Here is a 14,298-nt window from a genome sequence, read left to right as displayed (position 1 = left end):
AGAGTGTCACTAAAGGGCATTTCCATAGGAGAGGAGGTGTCTTTATACTAGTTTTCTGATGCAAATTTGCACCTTAGGAGACAACTAAGAAAAGGTTCTACTAGGTTGGATAACATTCCACTCCAGGATGGAGTTTAAAAAGCTAAATGGATTATGGGTTGCAAAATAAATAAATGTTTTATTAAGGTTAGATTTAAGTTTTTAGGAGAGAGAAGTGATTTGCAAGTGACCGAAGCCTGTTTACATTTAATTTTTTCTTTCAACTTTCAGGTTTGGAGATTAAGTGCCTTTACTCCAGGAAAAGGTCAACCAAACAATATCCCATGCTCCTTGACATCTCCACTTGCTTCCAGGTGCTCCCCTGTCCCCTTCCCCACATAGCCACCATTTCTACTTGTATCACTCCATATAACTCCAACAGATAAAAATAACAAATAGGGACAAAGAAGGAAAAAAAAAAACAACTGTCTCAGAACAGAAGAATGAATGCTAACTAGTTTTCTCTAGTTGCTCCTTTAACTTTATACTTTTCTTTTTTTTTTTTTTTTAAAGAGAAGCTCGTTGGCATTATCATTACTATTTTAAAGTAGAAAAATATATGAGTATGTGTGGGCAGGATTTCATTTATGAAAACATTAAAAATCTTTCTTGATTTTTTTATGAATAAATAAGAAAATATGTTAAATGAATGAAGAAAATATATAATCAAACCTGCTGCATTATTATTTAGTTGCTTTTTATTTCAACCCTAGGGGCAGTGGATAGAATACCAGGCCCAGAATCGGGAAGACCTGAGTTCAAATCCAAACCTCTGACACTTACTAGCTGTGTGACCCTGCTGTAAAATGGGGATGACAATAGTGCCTGCCTCCCAGCGCTTAATGCAGTGCCCATATAGCCCCTGCACCTATGAATGTTTACTGGGCTGGACATCTAATATGCCTTCCATGGTCTAGGCCAGTGATAGGAATCCTTTTTGGCACATGATGAAACACTTTCCTCGACCTCCTATAATAGGCTGTTTCTCTCTGTGGTTTTGGTCTCCTTTTATGTAACAGCTCCTTGTTGAACTCTGCTCTAGTCTACATTTTTCAAACTGTCCAAGTATTCTGGTCATTTTTTTCTTAATAGCTGGGATTACATGACCAACACTATTCAAAACATGGTTTGTGATGAAGGTCTGGATCTTATTGGTTAAAAGAACATCTAGTAATGAAAAGAGATCTCATTAACCCCAGCTATACTAATTACCACCAGCAAAATAAGTTCATTGAGTCGAGGGGCTGTTCCATGTTTATCCTTGCATCCTGCCCAGCACAGTGCTTTGCACATAATAGGTGCCTGATATGTCCAAGCTGATTAAATTCTAGATGCCATGGTCATTCTGAAGTCATCACTGCTAACTGGTACCTGATTGAGCCACCATTGCATTTCTTGACAAATGCCCTGAATTTTACTTCTTACGTAAGAGATTAGAAAACTAAGAAAAGGTTAAGTACCAGTTGAAGTACTCTATTTTAGTGGTGTCCAGGTATCCTAAATTGAAGTGAGAAGTTTCCATGTCAAAGCTGGAGAAAGCTGAACTACTTTACCTCTGATTCAGAGCTGTCCAGTTCAGCCAAAGTTGGGGCCTTAAGGAGCTTCTTCCGTTGCACTGTTGTTGGTGGGCCACTTACACCGTTGGCTTTTGTTTGTGGTGTTAGATTGCCATTCAACACAGAGGATTCTGTCCCTTTCTTTGGAGATTCAGGAGTGGTTACATCTAGTAAAAGAAACAGAAAAGCTCATGTTGTGATCTAAGAAAGGCAATAAGAATAACCCAATACATACATGTGGAAGCACATACAAAGAAACAATTCTCTATACAATATTTCAGATCTTAATTGCAATTTATTGCAAAAAATGTTTTACTGGAGCACAGATTATATGAGATAATCATATTTAAGAATAACTGGCAAATTCCATTTAAAAAACACTGTGGCTAGGTCACCTTACTCATATATTTAAGTTACAACAAAGAGGTGGAAGAGATCTTAGCTATTTAACCTCTTCATTTTACAGAAGTAGACAACTGGGACCCAGAAATTCTAAATTTACTCTATCTAAAGAGGCTATGGAAGATAGGTGAAAAAGAGAAGATGTGATTTTAAAGAAAAAAAAGTTTAACAGTGCACTGTTACAAGTGAGGAAGAGGTTTAGTTTAAAACATTTAAGAAGCTTGAAGGGAAGGAATAATTATTAATATAGCACTTACTAAGTACCACTATGCTGAGTACTTTTTATAAATATTACCTCACTCGGTCCTCACAACCTATGAGGTGGGTGCTATTATTATCCCCATTTTACAGTCGAGGAAACTGAAGTAACTGAATGGCATGGTACAACTAGAAAGAGACCTGGGTTAAAATCTTGGCTTTGCTGTTTAATACCTACGCAGCCTTGGAAAGTCACTCTATATTTCTGGCCTCTGTTTCCTCAACAACAAAATGAGAGGGTTACACTAGATGACCTCTCATATATTTTCCAGCTCTAAATTCATGACCCTGTGTGTATTCATATATTCACCCATATACGTACTTAACATACACACACAGAATTTTGTTTGACTCAACCTGTGATATCATTAAGTATAAGGGGCTCCCAGGTAGCAACCTTCTCTACCAGTACAGAGGGTCTGTATCTTACTGGCTAAAAGAATATGAAATGCTGAAAAGAAAATTGGATTTAAATCCCAGCTATATTGGCAGATGCCCCGGATACAGTGGGTGATCTTGGCCTTTCTAAATTAAGGTTTTCCCCAGTTAATGTAAGCCCTCAGAGAACAGCCTAGGGCATTGAGACCCTAAGTGACTTTCCCTGGGTCACCCAGCCACTGTGTATCAGAAATGAACCAAGGTCTTCTTGACTTCAATACCTTCCTTCTCTATCCACATCACGCTGTCTTTCACATGTGTATATGTGCATCTTTATGAAATTATACATATACACATATATGTGTATATGTGTATGATTATATATATATAATTATACACATGTGATTATATACATACATGTAAATAAATTAGAGTGAAAAGAAGGTGGGATACATTCATCAAGGCCAGACTAAATGAAAATTCATTAAAGAAAAAAGGTAATAGTTTCCCATGTAAGGATCACAGTTGAAAAAGCACTGAATAAATAAAACATGAACTTATATTAATGTTGAAATGTCACTGTAAATAAGAATACAACTAATTTTCTTCTTCAATAAATTAAATGATGAACCAAACACTGGAAAATATTACTCAGCCATAAATTTCATGAAGCATTTTCTGGGCTAACAGATTAGAGCTCAACTTTGAATAGCCATGAAAAATCTGAAAACCTGAGGAAAAGACAAAAATAATTTCAAAATGAGAAAACTAAAGTTTAAATGATTTAGTGCATGTTTAGGAAAGGAAATTCCAATAGTATCAATTCATATTTAGGTAGGACTTTGAGGTCTATAAAGCTCTTTCATCACCACCCCTTCATTAGGTAGGGTGGTTTTATTGCATGCTTCAGCTCATATTTCCATGTATTGATATTTGAGAGTTCCACAGACAATCAAAGCCCCACCATTTTATCTAGTGGCAATTATTGGATTCACAGGCAGGGATCACATTTTTTGCCTTTCTTTGTATCACTCCATGTGCTTAGTTTAGTACTGACCCATAATAAATTCTTTAAAGTTTTGTTGATAATAATGATTATGATGATGATTATCATCAAAGGGCTGAACTGAATTAATACTCCTAAGTCTATTAAATGATGGCAAATAGCAAAACTTCAAACAAAAATATCTCAATTCTAAATAAAATTTTAAGCCTTTTACTTTAGCCCTCTACAATACTGTAAACTACATTAATAGAGCTTAGAAACTTGACAGTAAACTTATTGTCCATTCATTGAAACTCCTGGGATAGAAATTTTGTATAGTACCAAAATATTAGGTTTAGTAAGAAAGAATAAACAATCCAAATGTTTAATACTCAGTCATGGATTACTTGTGAAAGAAATGGATATGACAGATGTGTGTGTAGCTCTATATGCTAATGTATATGCATATGTACACATGTACAAATACATCTACATTACAGTACTTTAATCATATGCTATTTGTAGTGATGATAGATTTTCTGTGAGAAGCAGTAATATGTAGTGGATAGAGCTGGCATTGGAGTCAGAAAGGCCTGGGCTAAAGTCCCACTTCTGACACGTTCACAGAGTGGATAGATTTACCTTGGGTAAAATCACTTAACCTCTCTGGGCCCAGATAACTCTGTAAGCCCACAAATTTGAGAGAATGTATACTCTGTATTGCTAGAGAGAGTTTTCACCAGGAGCTTCCTACACTCATGAAATCACAGAACTGATTTTTGTTTGGAAAAAAGTCTCCTAGTTACAATATATGTGACTGATATAACAGAATGTGCTCTGAGGCTTTTTGTAAAATTTCTAAATTATTTCATTCATTTAATTACCAATTTTATAAACTGACATTATTTGTACAATAATAAATCCAGTAGTACTGAGTAATGAAAAGCTGTTCTGGTCTGACCATATATGGAATATTGTACTCAGGTCAGTTTAGAAAAGAAATTAATAACTTATGGACTATCCAGAGGATAGGTGTTAAACATGTAACCCTGCATAGCAGCCCTTACTCCCAAGTGTGGCAGGAACCAGATTAAAATGTAAGTGGGAAATATCTAACAAAATAAATACAAATACAACAAAACATAGATAATATCACATTTTAAAACTAGGTCAACATGTGGTCCACAGCCTTTTCTATTTGAGTCTAATACCATTGCTCCAGAAGATGGTGATCAGGAATACAAAAGACTCTGATCAATGCTATATGTGAATCGGCTGAAGGAAATGGGGAGGCCAGCCAGAAGACAAAGCTTTAGGGGGAACATATGAGTTGTCTTCAAGTATAAGAAAAACTATCATGAAAACAAAGCAATAAACTTGTTCTGACCCAAAGAGCAGAACCAGTAACAATGTTTAGCAGTTGCAAAGAGGAAAGTTTAGGCTGATAACTGGAAGCATTTTCTATTAATTAGTTACCAAAAAGTGGAATAGATTGCCTTAGAAGGCAATGTGTCCCCTGTCAGAAGTCTTCAAGCAGACAGTGGAGGACAATTTGTGAGAAATGTAGCAGAGATTCTTTTTTTTTTTGGCTATAGGTAGGACTGGATGGATGCTGATGTCCCTTCCAACTCCAAAATTTTGTAATTTCTAAAAGATGAATATATAATTTGAAATTTTAATTCACACATGAGAAAATATATATTTACACATCCAAGTTATGATTTGTTAAACATGTTGTAAAGATATATCACTAGGAATGAACAGACCTAATGAGTTTACATCTTTAAATTCAACATGAACTTTTAAATAATTAGTTGAAAGGAAATGGATTTTCAATTTTTTTTTATTTAAGTTAACAAAATGGGTCAAGCTTTTCAGTTTATATTCTTAGAATACTGATTTGTTCAAAGAGAAAGCATTAATGGAAAATACATTTTGAAAATAGCTAGAGAAATATGAACAAAACAGTCATTAGAAGCCATAAACACACAATAAATTTCAAGCAATGACATAAAAAAAATTTGGCTACTCTTCTGCATTAAAAATACTGGCTTTTGTTTCAGTTGGATCATCTTTCTCTAAGCTATCTACATCAAACATAGGTATGAATGAACATTTATATGCTCATATGTACATATACATATTAACATACATATGATGCTCAGATGAGCCAACCATGTCTAATATTTATTGGATTATATCCAATGTGAATTTCTGCAGTCAACAGTTTACTGTATACATGTGACTGATGACATCAAGTAACAATTATTAATGTTATTTGATGTTTTGCAGATCTTCCCTTTCATCATGTTGGATTTTAGCCAAATTACCTCAGAGAATAGCCAGTTCTGGACATTAGCGGCAACACAAACAGACTCAACAAACACTCAACACCTGAAGTCTCCTTTTCACACTAAATTTTCTAGGATGACACTGCATCAGGAAAATGGTTGCTAAAGTAATACTTATCAAATGAACAAAGAAAACAGGAAGAGCTCTTCAGTAGTCAGTCAAATGTTCAAATTTTAGTGCCATATGATAGATATTTTTAACTTAAACTTCTAAAAATATTTTATCAAATGATTTTGTTCTACTTCTCTAATTTACTATAAAAGTAAACTGGTACAAAAATCATGGCTGAAAATGCTATAAGAATGCAAATTGTAAGAAGTTGTATAGTGGAACCATTCTAGAATATATTAGAGTGCTAGCATTCTATTTCAGTCTCCTCACAAACATAATACTACATTAATATTCTGCTACTTTTGTTACTATGTGATTTTGTATGCAAGACATGCCAACAATACTTTGAATATTGACAGGCAATTTTTACTAAAGAGGAAAAGGAACTTCTAGAAAAACTGTTGGAGTCAACAGCTCATCTCATACCTTATGTTTAATAATAACTATTCATTTTTAAACAGATTAGAAAATACTCTAATCCGAAAAATGTCTTAATAATTTATGATATTGTTTTGAAAATTATGTGGAACACTCAACATTTGATTTGACTTTTGGTTAATTTATGTGTTATAATTTCAGAGGTTATGTTATAATAACTTAAAATTAATTTATATGCATAATTCAGAAAAACTACAAAAGAAGCGATAACTTTGCAAATCAAAGCTCAATAGCTAGTAGTTTCACTGAATTTAATCTAATTTAAGTAATTATGTCTAGTTTTATAATTCACATTTGGGGCACATGATGATAAAAATTACTATGGTGGTCTTACGATCTTACTGTTTTAGTGGAATTAGGAGAAAAGAAATCTAGTAATAACGTTTGGTCAGAATTTATTGTGTCAAGGTGAAGACATATAAAAGGGAGCTTCCTCAAAATTTTGTAATACTATAATCATTTAGAGTTTGTTTTTAAGAAAGGGGAAGTATTATGACCAAATCCTAAAGTAAAATAATGGTTACTGAATTAAACTATTTAGATTTTTAGATTTGTTCTTTAGAAAATTTATTGTTCATTCGATACAGAAGTCCCTTAGACATGTTTTTCCTTGAAACAATGATGTCAAAGAGTTTAATTTTGCAACAAACATATGAATAAATCTTGGCAGTTTTTTACTTTGTTTTCCATGTGACAAAATTAATAGATATTCCATATGTACATAATACCTATGGAGTAGGAAACAGGTTTTTTTTTCTGCCTCAAATAGGCCAAATCTTTGATTTCATTGACTGTGGCTTGGAAGAAGCCCTTCAATTTTCTTTTTGATAGATGTTTAAACAAGCAGATGAGTGAAATGTGTTTCACAAAAATCACAAAACCCATGTCAGGTGTTGAAGTGCTTTCTTTTTTTTTACCTGACAAGTCAAAACTGTGAGACATGCTAAGTGGCCGCATTGCTGAAAAAAGAAAAACAGCATAAAGAAAGTAATTCAGGTATTAGAAAAGCACAGGGAAGACAAAAGGGGGAAAGATGAGGGAGAGGGGAATTAAAGAATATCCTTAGTACATTTCAGATGCTATTAATAAAGGGGGCTAGCTGGCATAAACTGAAATTTTAAACTATGCTAGATATGTAGTGTTAGAGTTACATATAACATCGATAAAACTTGAACTACAGTAACAATAAGAAAAACATTTTTAACACTCTAAAATAAATGTATGATAAAGGTGGACTTTTGATTGGGAAAAAATCACAAAATATGTCATCTGACAAAAAGAAAAACTTACATAAGACCAAAATAAAGATGTACATAGTAGTGCTTCACACAAAATTTAGTGACTAAAAATTGAATTTTCTGGAGAGCATTTTTTTCTCTTCTAATTTATAGCTATCTTAAAAGAATCTTGATATTAAAAATCTGGCTTTGGGGTTGTGAATAACTATTTTGAAGAACAAATTCAGGTAATATTGAGAGGTTAAAATCTTGTTTCTTGTCTGTAATAAATTATTTGGTTTTATAGTATTTGTTCCAGTTTCTTTCTTTTTTTAAGGTGGGGGGGGGGTGAGTGGGAATAAGCATTTATATAGTGCTTTCTTAGCTAGGCATCATACTAGGCCCCTTACAAATATTATCTCATTTGAAAAATAAATTGATGATCCCTGATCTAAAAAACATAAGAAATTAACCAACCTTTTCTTTGCACAATATTTTGGCCACTGTCTCAAGATAAATATGGTGAAGATATAACTGATCTTTTTTATTACTTTTCCTTGAACACTGTTTTTATTCCTATATGAAAGGTCAGCTTTATTACCACTCAAAACAGGACAAGTAGGCAGCATACATATGCCAGACAAGTCAAAAAACCACCATCACCTGAACCACCATTTCCCCTCAGATCCTGATGCAGATAGCCCAGCACTCAGAACCCAAGAGCCTTGGGGGTAGTCATGTTCTACAAACCACCAGATCCCAGCCCCAGCAGCCATTATTGAGGGAAAAAATCATTGGGGAGAAGGGGCCTATCTTCCTCATTACCAGCAGCAACAATTGCTGACAAACTGCCACCAGTAAGCAGAGAAGCAACACTGACCAGACCACTGTGGATCCTGTTTCCAGCCCAGCCCTACCAGAGAGGCACCATTCCTAGCAGCTGCCAACCTACTGCCACTCACAGGATCAGCCAGTGTAGCTGAAGCAACAAGGTATCCTGGGAGAGAAATAGGACGTAGCATGTGCTAGGCAAGTCAGGCATCTATCTTAACCATGATCTTAATCTACTTCAATTTTTTCCTTTTCTTTAATACATTTAATACTCTCCTTCCATTATACTCATATTTAATACATATGGTTAATTCCTTCTGCATACTTGCTAGATATATTCCCTTTTCTTTATACTACCAAAAAAAAAATACTTGGCTAGCTGACTATACGTCTTCATGCTTTCCAAGATTTTCTTCAAAATTTTTTGAAATTCTTCTAATTTTGCTTCTATCTTCTCATCACTTTCTGCAGAACATGCAAATTTCCCACATTAAATTTCAAAGCCTTTCTGTATAGTACAACCTCTTTTGTAACAAGGACAACTAAAATGTATAATTTACCGAAGGTTTTTACATGTATTTTCTTAGAGGGGTGAAATAAATTGGCCCAGTAACAAGAGAATTCAAGCCTGGGATCAGTCTTCTTACTTTAAGTCCAATGCTTTTCCTACTACACCATAATGTCGCTTACTGCCTCATCTTTTCCTCTTCTGTATCTTTTTTGATTATTCCCTTGATATTCTCGATATTTTGTTCTTCCAGATTAATTTTATTATTTTTTCTAGCTCTATGAAATAATTTTTAGCAGTTTGACTGGTATGGCACTAAATAGGTAAATTAATTTAGGTAGAATTGTCATTTTTATTATATCAGCAATTGATATTTTTCCAATTTTTTAGATCTGAATTTATTTCTGTGAAAAGTGCTTTATAATTGTGTTCATATAGTTCCTAGATTTGTCTTGGGAAGTGGACTCCCAAATATTTTATATTATCTACAGTCGTTTTAAATGGAATTTTTCTTTCTATCTCTTCTTGCTGAGATTTGTTGGTAATATATAGAAATGCAGAGGGTTTATGTGGGTTTATTTTATATCCTGCAACTTTGCTAAAGTTATTTATTATTTCAAGTAGTTTTTTACTTGATTCTCTAAGTAAATCATCATATCATCTGCAGAGAGTAATAACTTAGTTTCTTCTTTGCCTATTCTAATTCCTTCAATTTTTTTTCTTCTCTTATTGCTAAAGCTCATGTTTCTAGTACAATACTGAATAATGGTGGTGATGATGGGCATCCTTGTTTCACCCCTGATCTTACTAGAAAGCTTCTAGCTTATCCCCATTATAAATAATGCTCACTGATAGTTTTAGATGGATACTACTTATTATTTTAAGGAAAACTCCATTTATTCCTATGCTCTCCAGTGTTTGTAACAGTATGGGTGCTGTATTTTGTCAAAAGCTTTTTCTGCATCTACTGAAATAATCACATGATTTCTGTTAGTTTTGTTACTGATATGGTCAATTATGCTGATAATTTTCCTAATATTGAACCAGCCCTGCATTCCTGGTATAACTCCCACCTGGTCACAGTATATTATCTTCATGATAAACTGTTGTGATCTCTTTGTTAATATTTTATTTAAAAAATTTTCCTCAATATTCATTGGGGAAATTGGACTATAATTTTCTTTCTCTGTTTTGTCTCTTCCTGATTTGGATATCAGCACTGTATTTGTGCCATAAAAGGAATTTGATAGGACTCCTTTGCCTATTTTCCCAAATAGTTTATGTACTATTGGAATTAATTATTCTTTAAATGTTTAGTAGAATTCACTTGTGAATCCATCTGGTCCTGGTAATTTTTACTTCAGAAGTTCAATGATGGCTTGTTAAATTTCTTTTTCTAAGATTGAGTTCTTTAAATATTTTGTTTCCTCTTCTGTTAATCTGGGCAATTTATATTTTTGTAAGTATTCATCCATTTCACTCACATTGTCAGATTTTTTGGCACACAGTTGGGCAAAATAGTTCCTAATTATTGCTTTAATTTCCTCTTCGTTGGTGGTGACTTCACCCTTTTCATTTTTGATACTGATCATCTGGTTTTCTTCTTTTTAAAAAACAAATCAAATTAACCAAAAGTTTATCTGTTTTATTGTTCTTTTTTCATAAAACCAGTTCTTAGTTTTACTTATTAATTCAATAGTTTTCTTACTTTCAATTTTATTAATCTCTCCTTTGATTTTCAGAATTTCTGATTTGGTATTTAAATGTGAATTTTTAATTTGTTCTTTTTTCTAGTCTTTTTAGTTACATGCTCAATTCAGTGATCTGCTCTTTCTCTATTTTATTCCTGTAAGCATTTAGAGATATAAAATTTCCCCTAAGAACTGATTTAAATGCATTCCATAAATTTTGGTATGTTGTCTCATTATTGTTGTTCTCTTTGAAGAAATTATTAATTGTTTCTATGATTTGTTGTTTGATCCATTCATTCTTTAGGATTAGATTATTTAGTTTCCAATTAATTTTTAACTTATCTTTCCATGGCCCTTTATTACACATTATTTTTACTGCATCATCATCATCTGAAAAGGATGCATTTAATAGTTCTGCCTTTCTGCATTTGAATGTGAGGTTTTTAATGCCCCAATACATGGTCAATTTCTGTGTAGGTGCTATATACCACTGAGAAAAAAGTATATTTCCCCATTCAATTTTATCCAGAGGTCTACCCTATCTATCTTTTCTAAAACTCTATTCACCCCCTTCTTTCATGTTTATTTTGTGTTTTGACTTATCTAGTTCTGAGAGGGGCAGGTTGAGGTACTCCACTATTTGAGTTTTGTTGTCTATTTCTTCCTGTAATTCACTTAACTTTTCCTCTAAGAATCTGGATGCTATCCCACTTGGTGTACATATGTTTAGTATTGATATTACTTCATTGCCTATGGTACCTTTTAGTAAGATGCAGTTTCCTTCCTTATCTCTTTTAATTAGATCTATTTTTGCTTTTGCTTTGTCTGATATCAATTCATACTCCCTTTTGAGGCTTCCCATGTCGTTATTTTGACATTGTTGTCCTCTTGTGAGTTTGTGTTTTGATCTTCCTTGTCACCATAGTAGCTTTCTATGGTCAGGGCTCTTTTCGTTTTTTGCTAATTTTTAAAGTCTATTTCATGACTTTTAAAGTTGAGTTCTGCTCCTAATGCACAGGGGGCACTGTCCCAAACTTTTTGTGCTGGGAGCTACAGGTCTGGTCATTGGCTTTCTGCAATGGGGCCTCAGGTGCTGGTGGCTTACCCACTGCATTGGGGTGGTCCAGCCTAGTCCTGCCTGTTGTGCCAGGGTTCTGGGGCTAGAGGCCTCACAGCTGGCCTGCTGTGCCACTAGCCTGCTGAGCCAGGAACGAGGGACCTTGGTTGCTGATCTGTGCTGTGGCTAAGAGCTTCCCACTGGCCTGCCTGGATACCATTTATGCTGGGCTATGCACCCCTTTGATCCAAGTGAGACAGACCTTTCCTGAAGTCCTTATAAGTTAACCCAAGCTGGAAAACTGTTTCACTCCATCTTTTTGTAGGTCCTGTGGCTCCAGAATACATTTAGAGGCTTGATTTAACATTGTTTCCAAGGGAAACTGGGGAGAGCTCAGGCAACTTCTGGCTTTTCTCCACCATCTTGGCTCTGCCCACTCCATCCTTTTTGATGTTGCTAAATGAACTTTTTCATTTGGCTACTAAGAAAAACCTAATTACCAGTAGGAAAAAAAACCCCAACTCAAAACTCATCTTAAAATTACATTGCTTCCAAAATGGACAGCAAGTTTATTATTTCCAAAGCAATTCTTAATCTTTTGAAATACCTCATATTCTTTTCCTATAGACTCCAATAAGATTAGAAGTCAAAATGCAACATAAAAGGAGACCTTTAAGAAACTTTGTTTCTTAAAACTCAGCATGCTGTGATAGATCAGTAATAAGTTATAACAGAGGTCAAGACTTGTAAACTACACAAAAGCCTCACACCTATTATTGTAAATACTTTCTTTGAGAAAAAAAAATCAGGTTTTGTCATCAGAAGATGATAGGTAGCTAATGATATTGCAAAACATGAAATCAATTTATATTTTAACAGAAAGGAAATTACTTTTTAATGATGTAAGTTATTCCATCTTTGGCTGTCTAGTATAAAGCTAAAAAAAAGAAAGAAAAAATATGGCATACAATTAAAACAACTCTATCTTGACCTATTGAAACAAATTATTGATGACAAAAATGGAGTATTAATGGAAGAACATAGATATTGACTACAGTAATTTCATACAGAAATTCAACAAATGTAAATGAACTGTTATATGGGGAAGCCAAAAGAGCCTAAAAGGTGCCTTAGTTAGCAAATATTTGACTTTATTGTCAAGCAGAGATATAAGAGTCAAAGGCAAAATGGGCTTAGAATATAAACTTGTTTGTAAAATCTTATGGAGAATGATAAAAAAGATCCTTAACAGTATTTCCCAATAAAGTAGAAAGTAGCAAAAGAAGGTAAAAAGAAGTTTTAAGAAAGCTTAGTGAGAGAGCCAACTGAGCAAAATCACCTCAAGGGTATTTAAGGATGAAAATGAAAGGACAACAAAGAGATGAAAAAAACTGAAGAGATTTTCAAAAGAAACTCTTCACAATTAAAGAATGTATAGCCACCACGATTGGAGTTTAATATCACAGACTTGGATATGTTTTAACAGAAGGTTAAACGTTTGCTCTGGAAAAAAAGTCTTCCTTCCTTCAGTTTTGACACTCCCCTACTTCTCCCTGATACTGATTACTACCCTCTGTTTTTTTGGTCTGTGCCATTTTTGTCCATGTTTTCCCAAAAATCCTGAAGAGAGGATCAACCCAAAGCACTAGAGGCCTTTATTTCTCTTTTAGTATCTTGGGGACACTATATACTGAGCCTTATTCCTCTTGTAGATGACATCCCTAGCTATTATGTACCATTTCTCAAAGCCTATCTTTCAAGGCTACAAAGATCTAGCTCCTTCAACGAATCCTTCCTTGTATGGCAAGGTCTCTAGTCCCTTCAGTATCCTAACTGCCCTTCCATTACCATATTACAATTTATTAATGACCTTCTGAAAAAAGGGTGTCTATAAGTTTGAAATCACTGAGAGCAGTATATAATTTCTGAAATACAAGCAAGCTTAATCTCCGAATTGAATTTTAGGTCCAGTTGATTATGTATTTTCAGAAAACTGTCCAAGATATACACATAAAAGAACTTTTTTGATAGACACTTGTATAGGCAGGAAATATTATTTGGATAATTTATCTTTTTCATTCACAAAACTAATGAACTGAGGAGGCAAAAGTGGTATTTTCATTACTGCTATCCACTTAAAGAAAGGGATTTCCAAGAGAATGAAAAATTTGAGAACTGAATAGCTGGTTAAGAAAATGGTATTTGAGAAGGAACAATACTCCAGGAATGACAAAAAGACAATACAAAAGCAAAAAGATTGGAAATGGAACGTTATGTGTGAGGAATGGCAAGGAGGCCAGCATAGTTGAATAACAGAGTTCACAGAGGAGGGTAATATGTAAAAAAGCGGAAAAGGAATGGCTGGAAACAAAGAGTAGTCATGTAAATGTCAGCTAGTAACAAGGAATTCAGTAGTGTGTCCTAACAACATGTGTTTAGCTGTTTAACATCTTTATCAGTGATTTGGATAAAGGG

The 14,298-nt window shown here is 34.0% G+C and overlaps 1 protein-coding gene across 2 annotated transcripts in view; it reads right to left on the bottom strand.

The window, feature by feature from the left end:
* The window catches only part of SPIRE1 (spire type actin nucleation factor 1), a 263,983-nt gene that overhangs the window by 32,504 nt on the left and 217,181 nt on the right, over positions 1-14,298 (bottom strand). Inside the window, exons 9-10 of one of the 2 annotated variants that reach the window (XM_036760909.1) lie at positions 7,437-7,478; positions 1,593-1,762 (exon numbers count right to left, since the gene is read on the bottom strand). In XM_036760909.1, coding sequence (XP_036616804.1) covers positions 1,593-1,762; positions 7,437-7,478 — 212 coding nt within the window. The remainder of the gene's footprint in view (positions 1-1,592; positions 1,763-7,436; positions 7,479-14,298) is intronic. The other variant, XM_036760915.1, reaches the window with a different exon arrangement.

The sequence above is a fragment of the Trichosurus vulpecula genome, chromosome 1 (genome assembly GCF_011100635.1).
Source record: "Trichosurus vulpecula isolate mTriVul1 chromosome 1, mTriVul1.pri, whole genome shotgun sequence".
Classification (NCBI taxonomy): Eukaryota; Metazoa; Chordata; class Mammalia; order Diprotodontia; family Phalangeridae; genus Trichosurus; species Trichosurus vulpecula.
The sequence above is the reverse complement of the archived record's forward strand: the minus strand, read 5'-3'. Positions and strand labels throughout refer to the sequence as shown.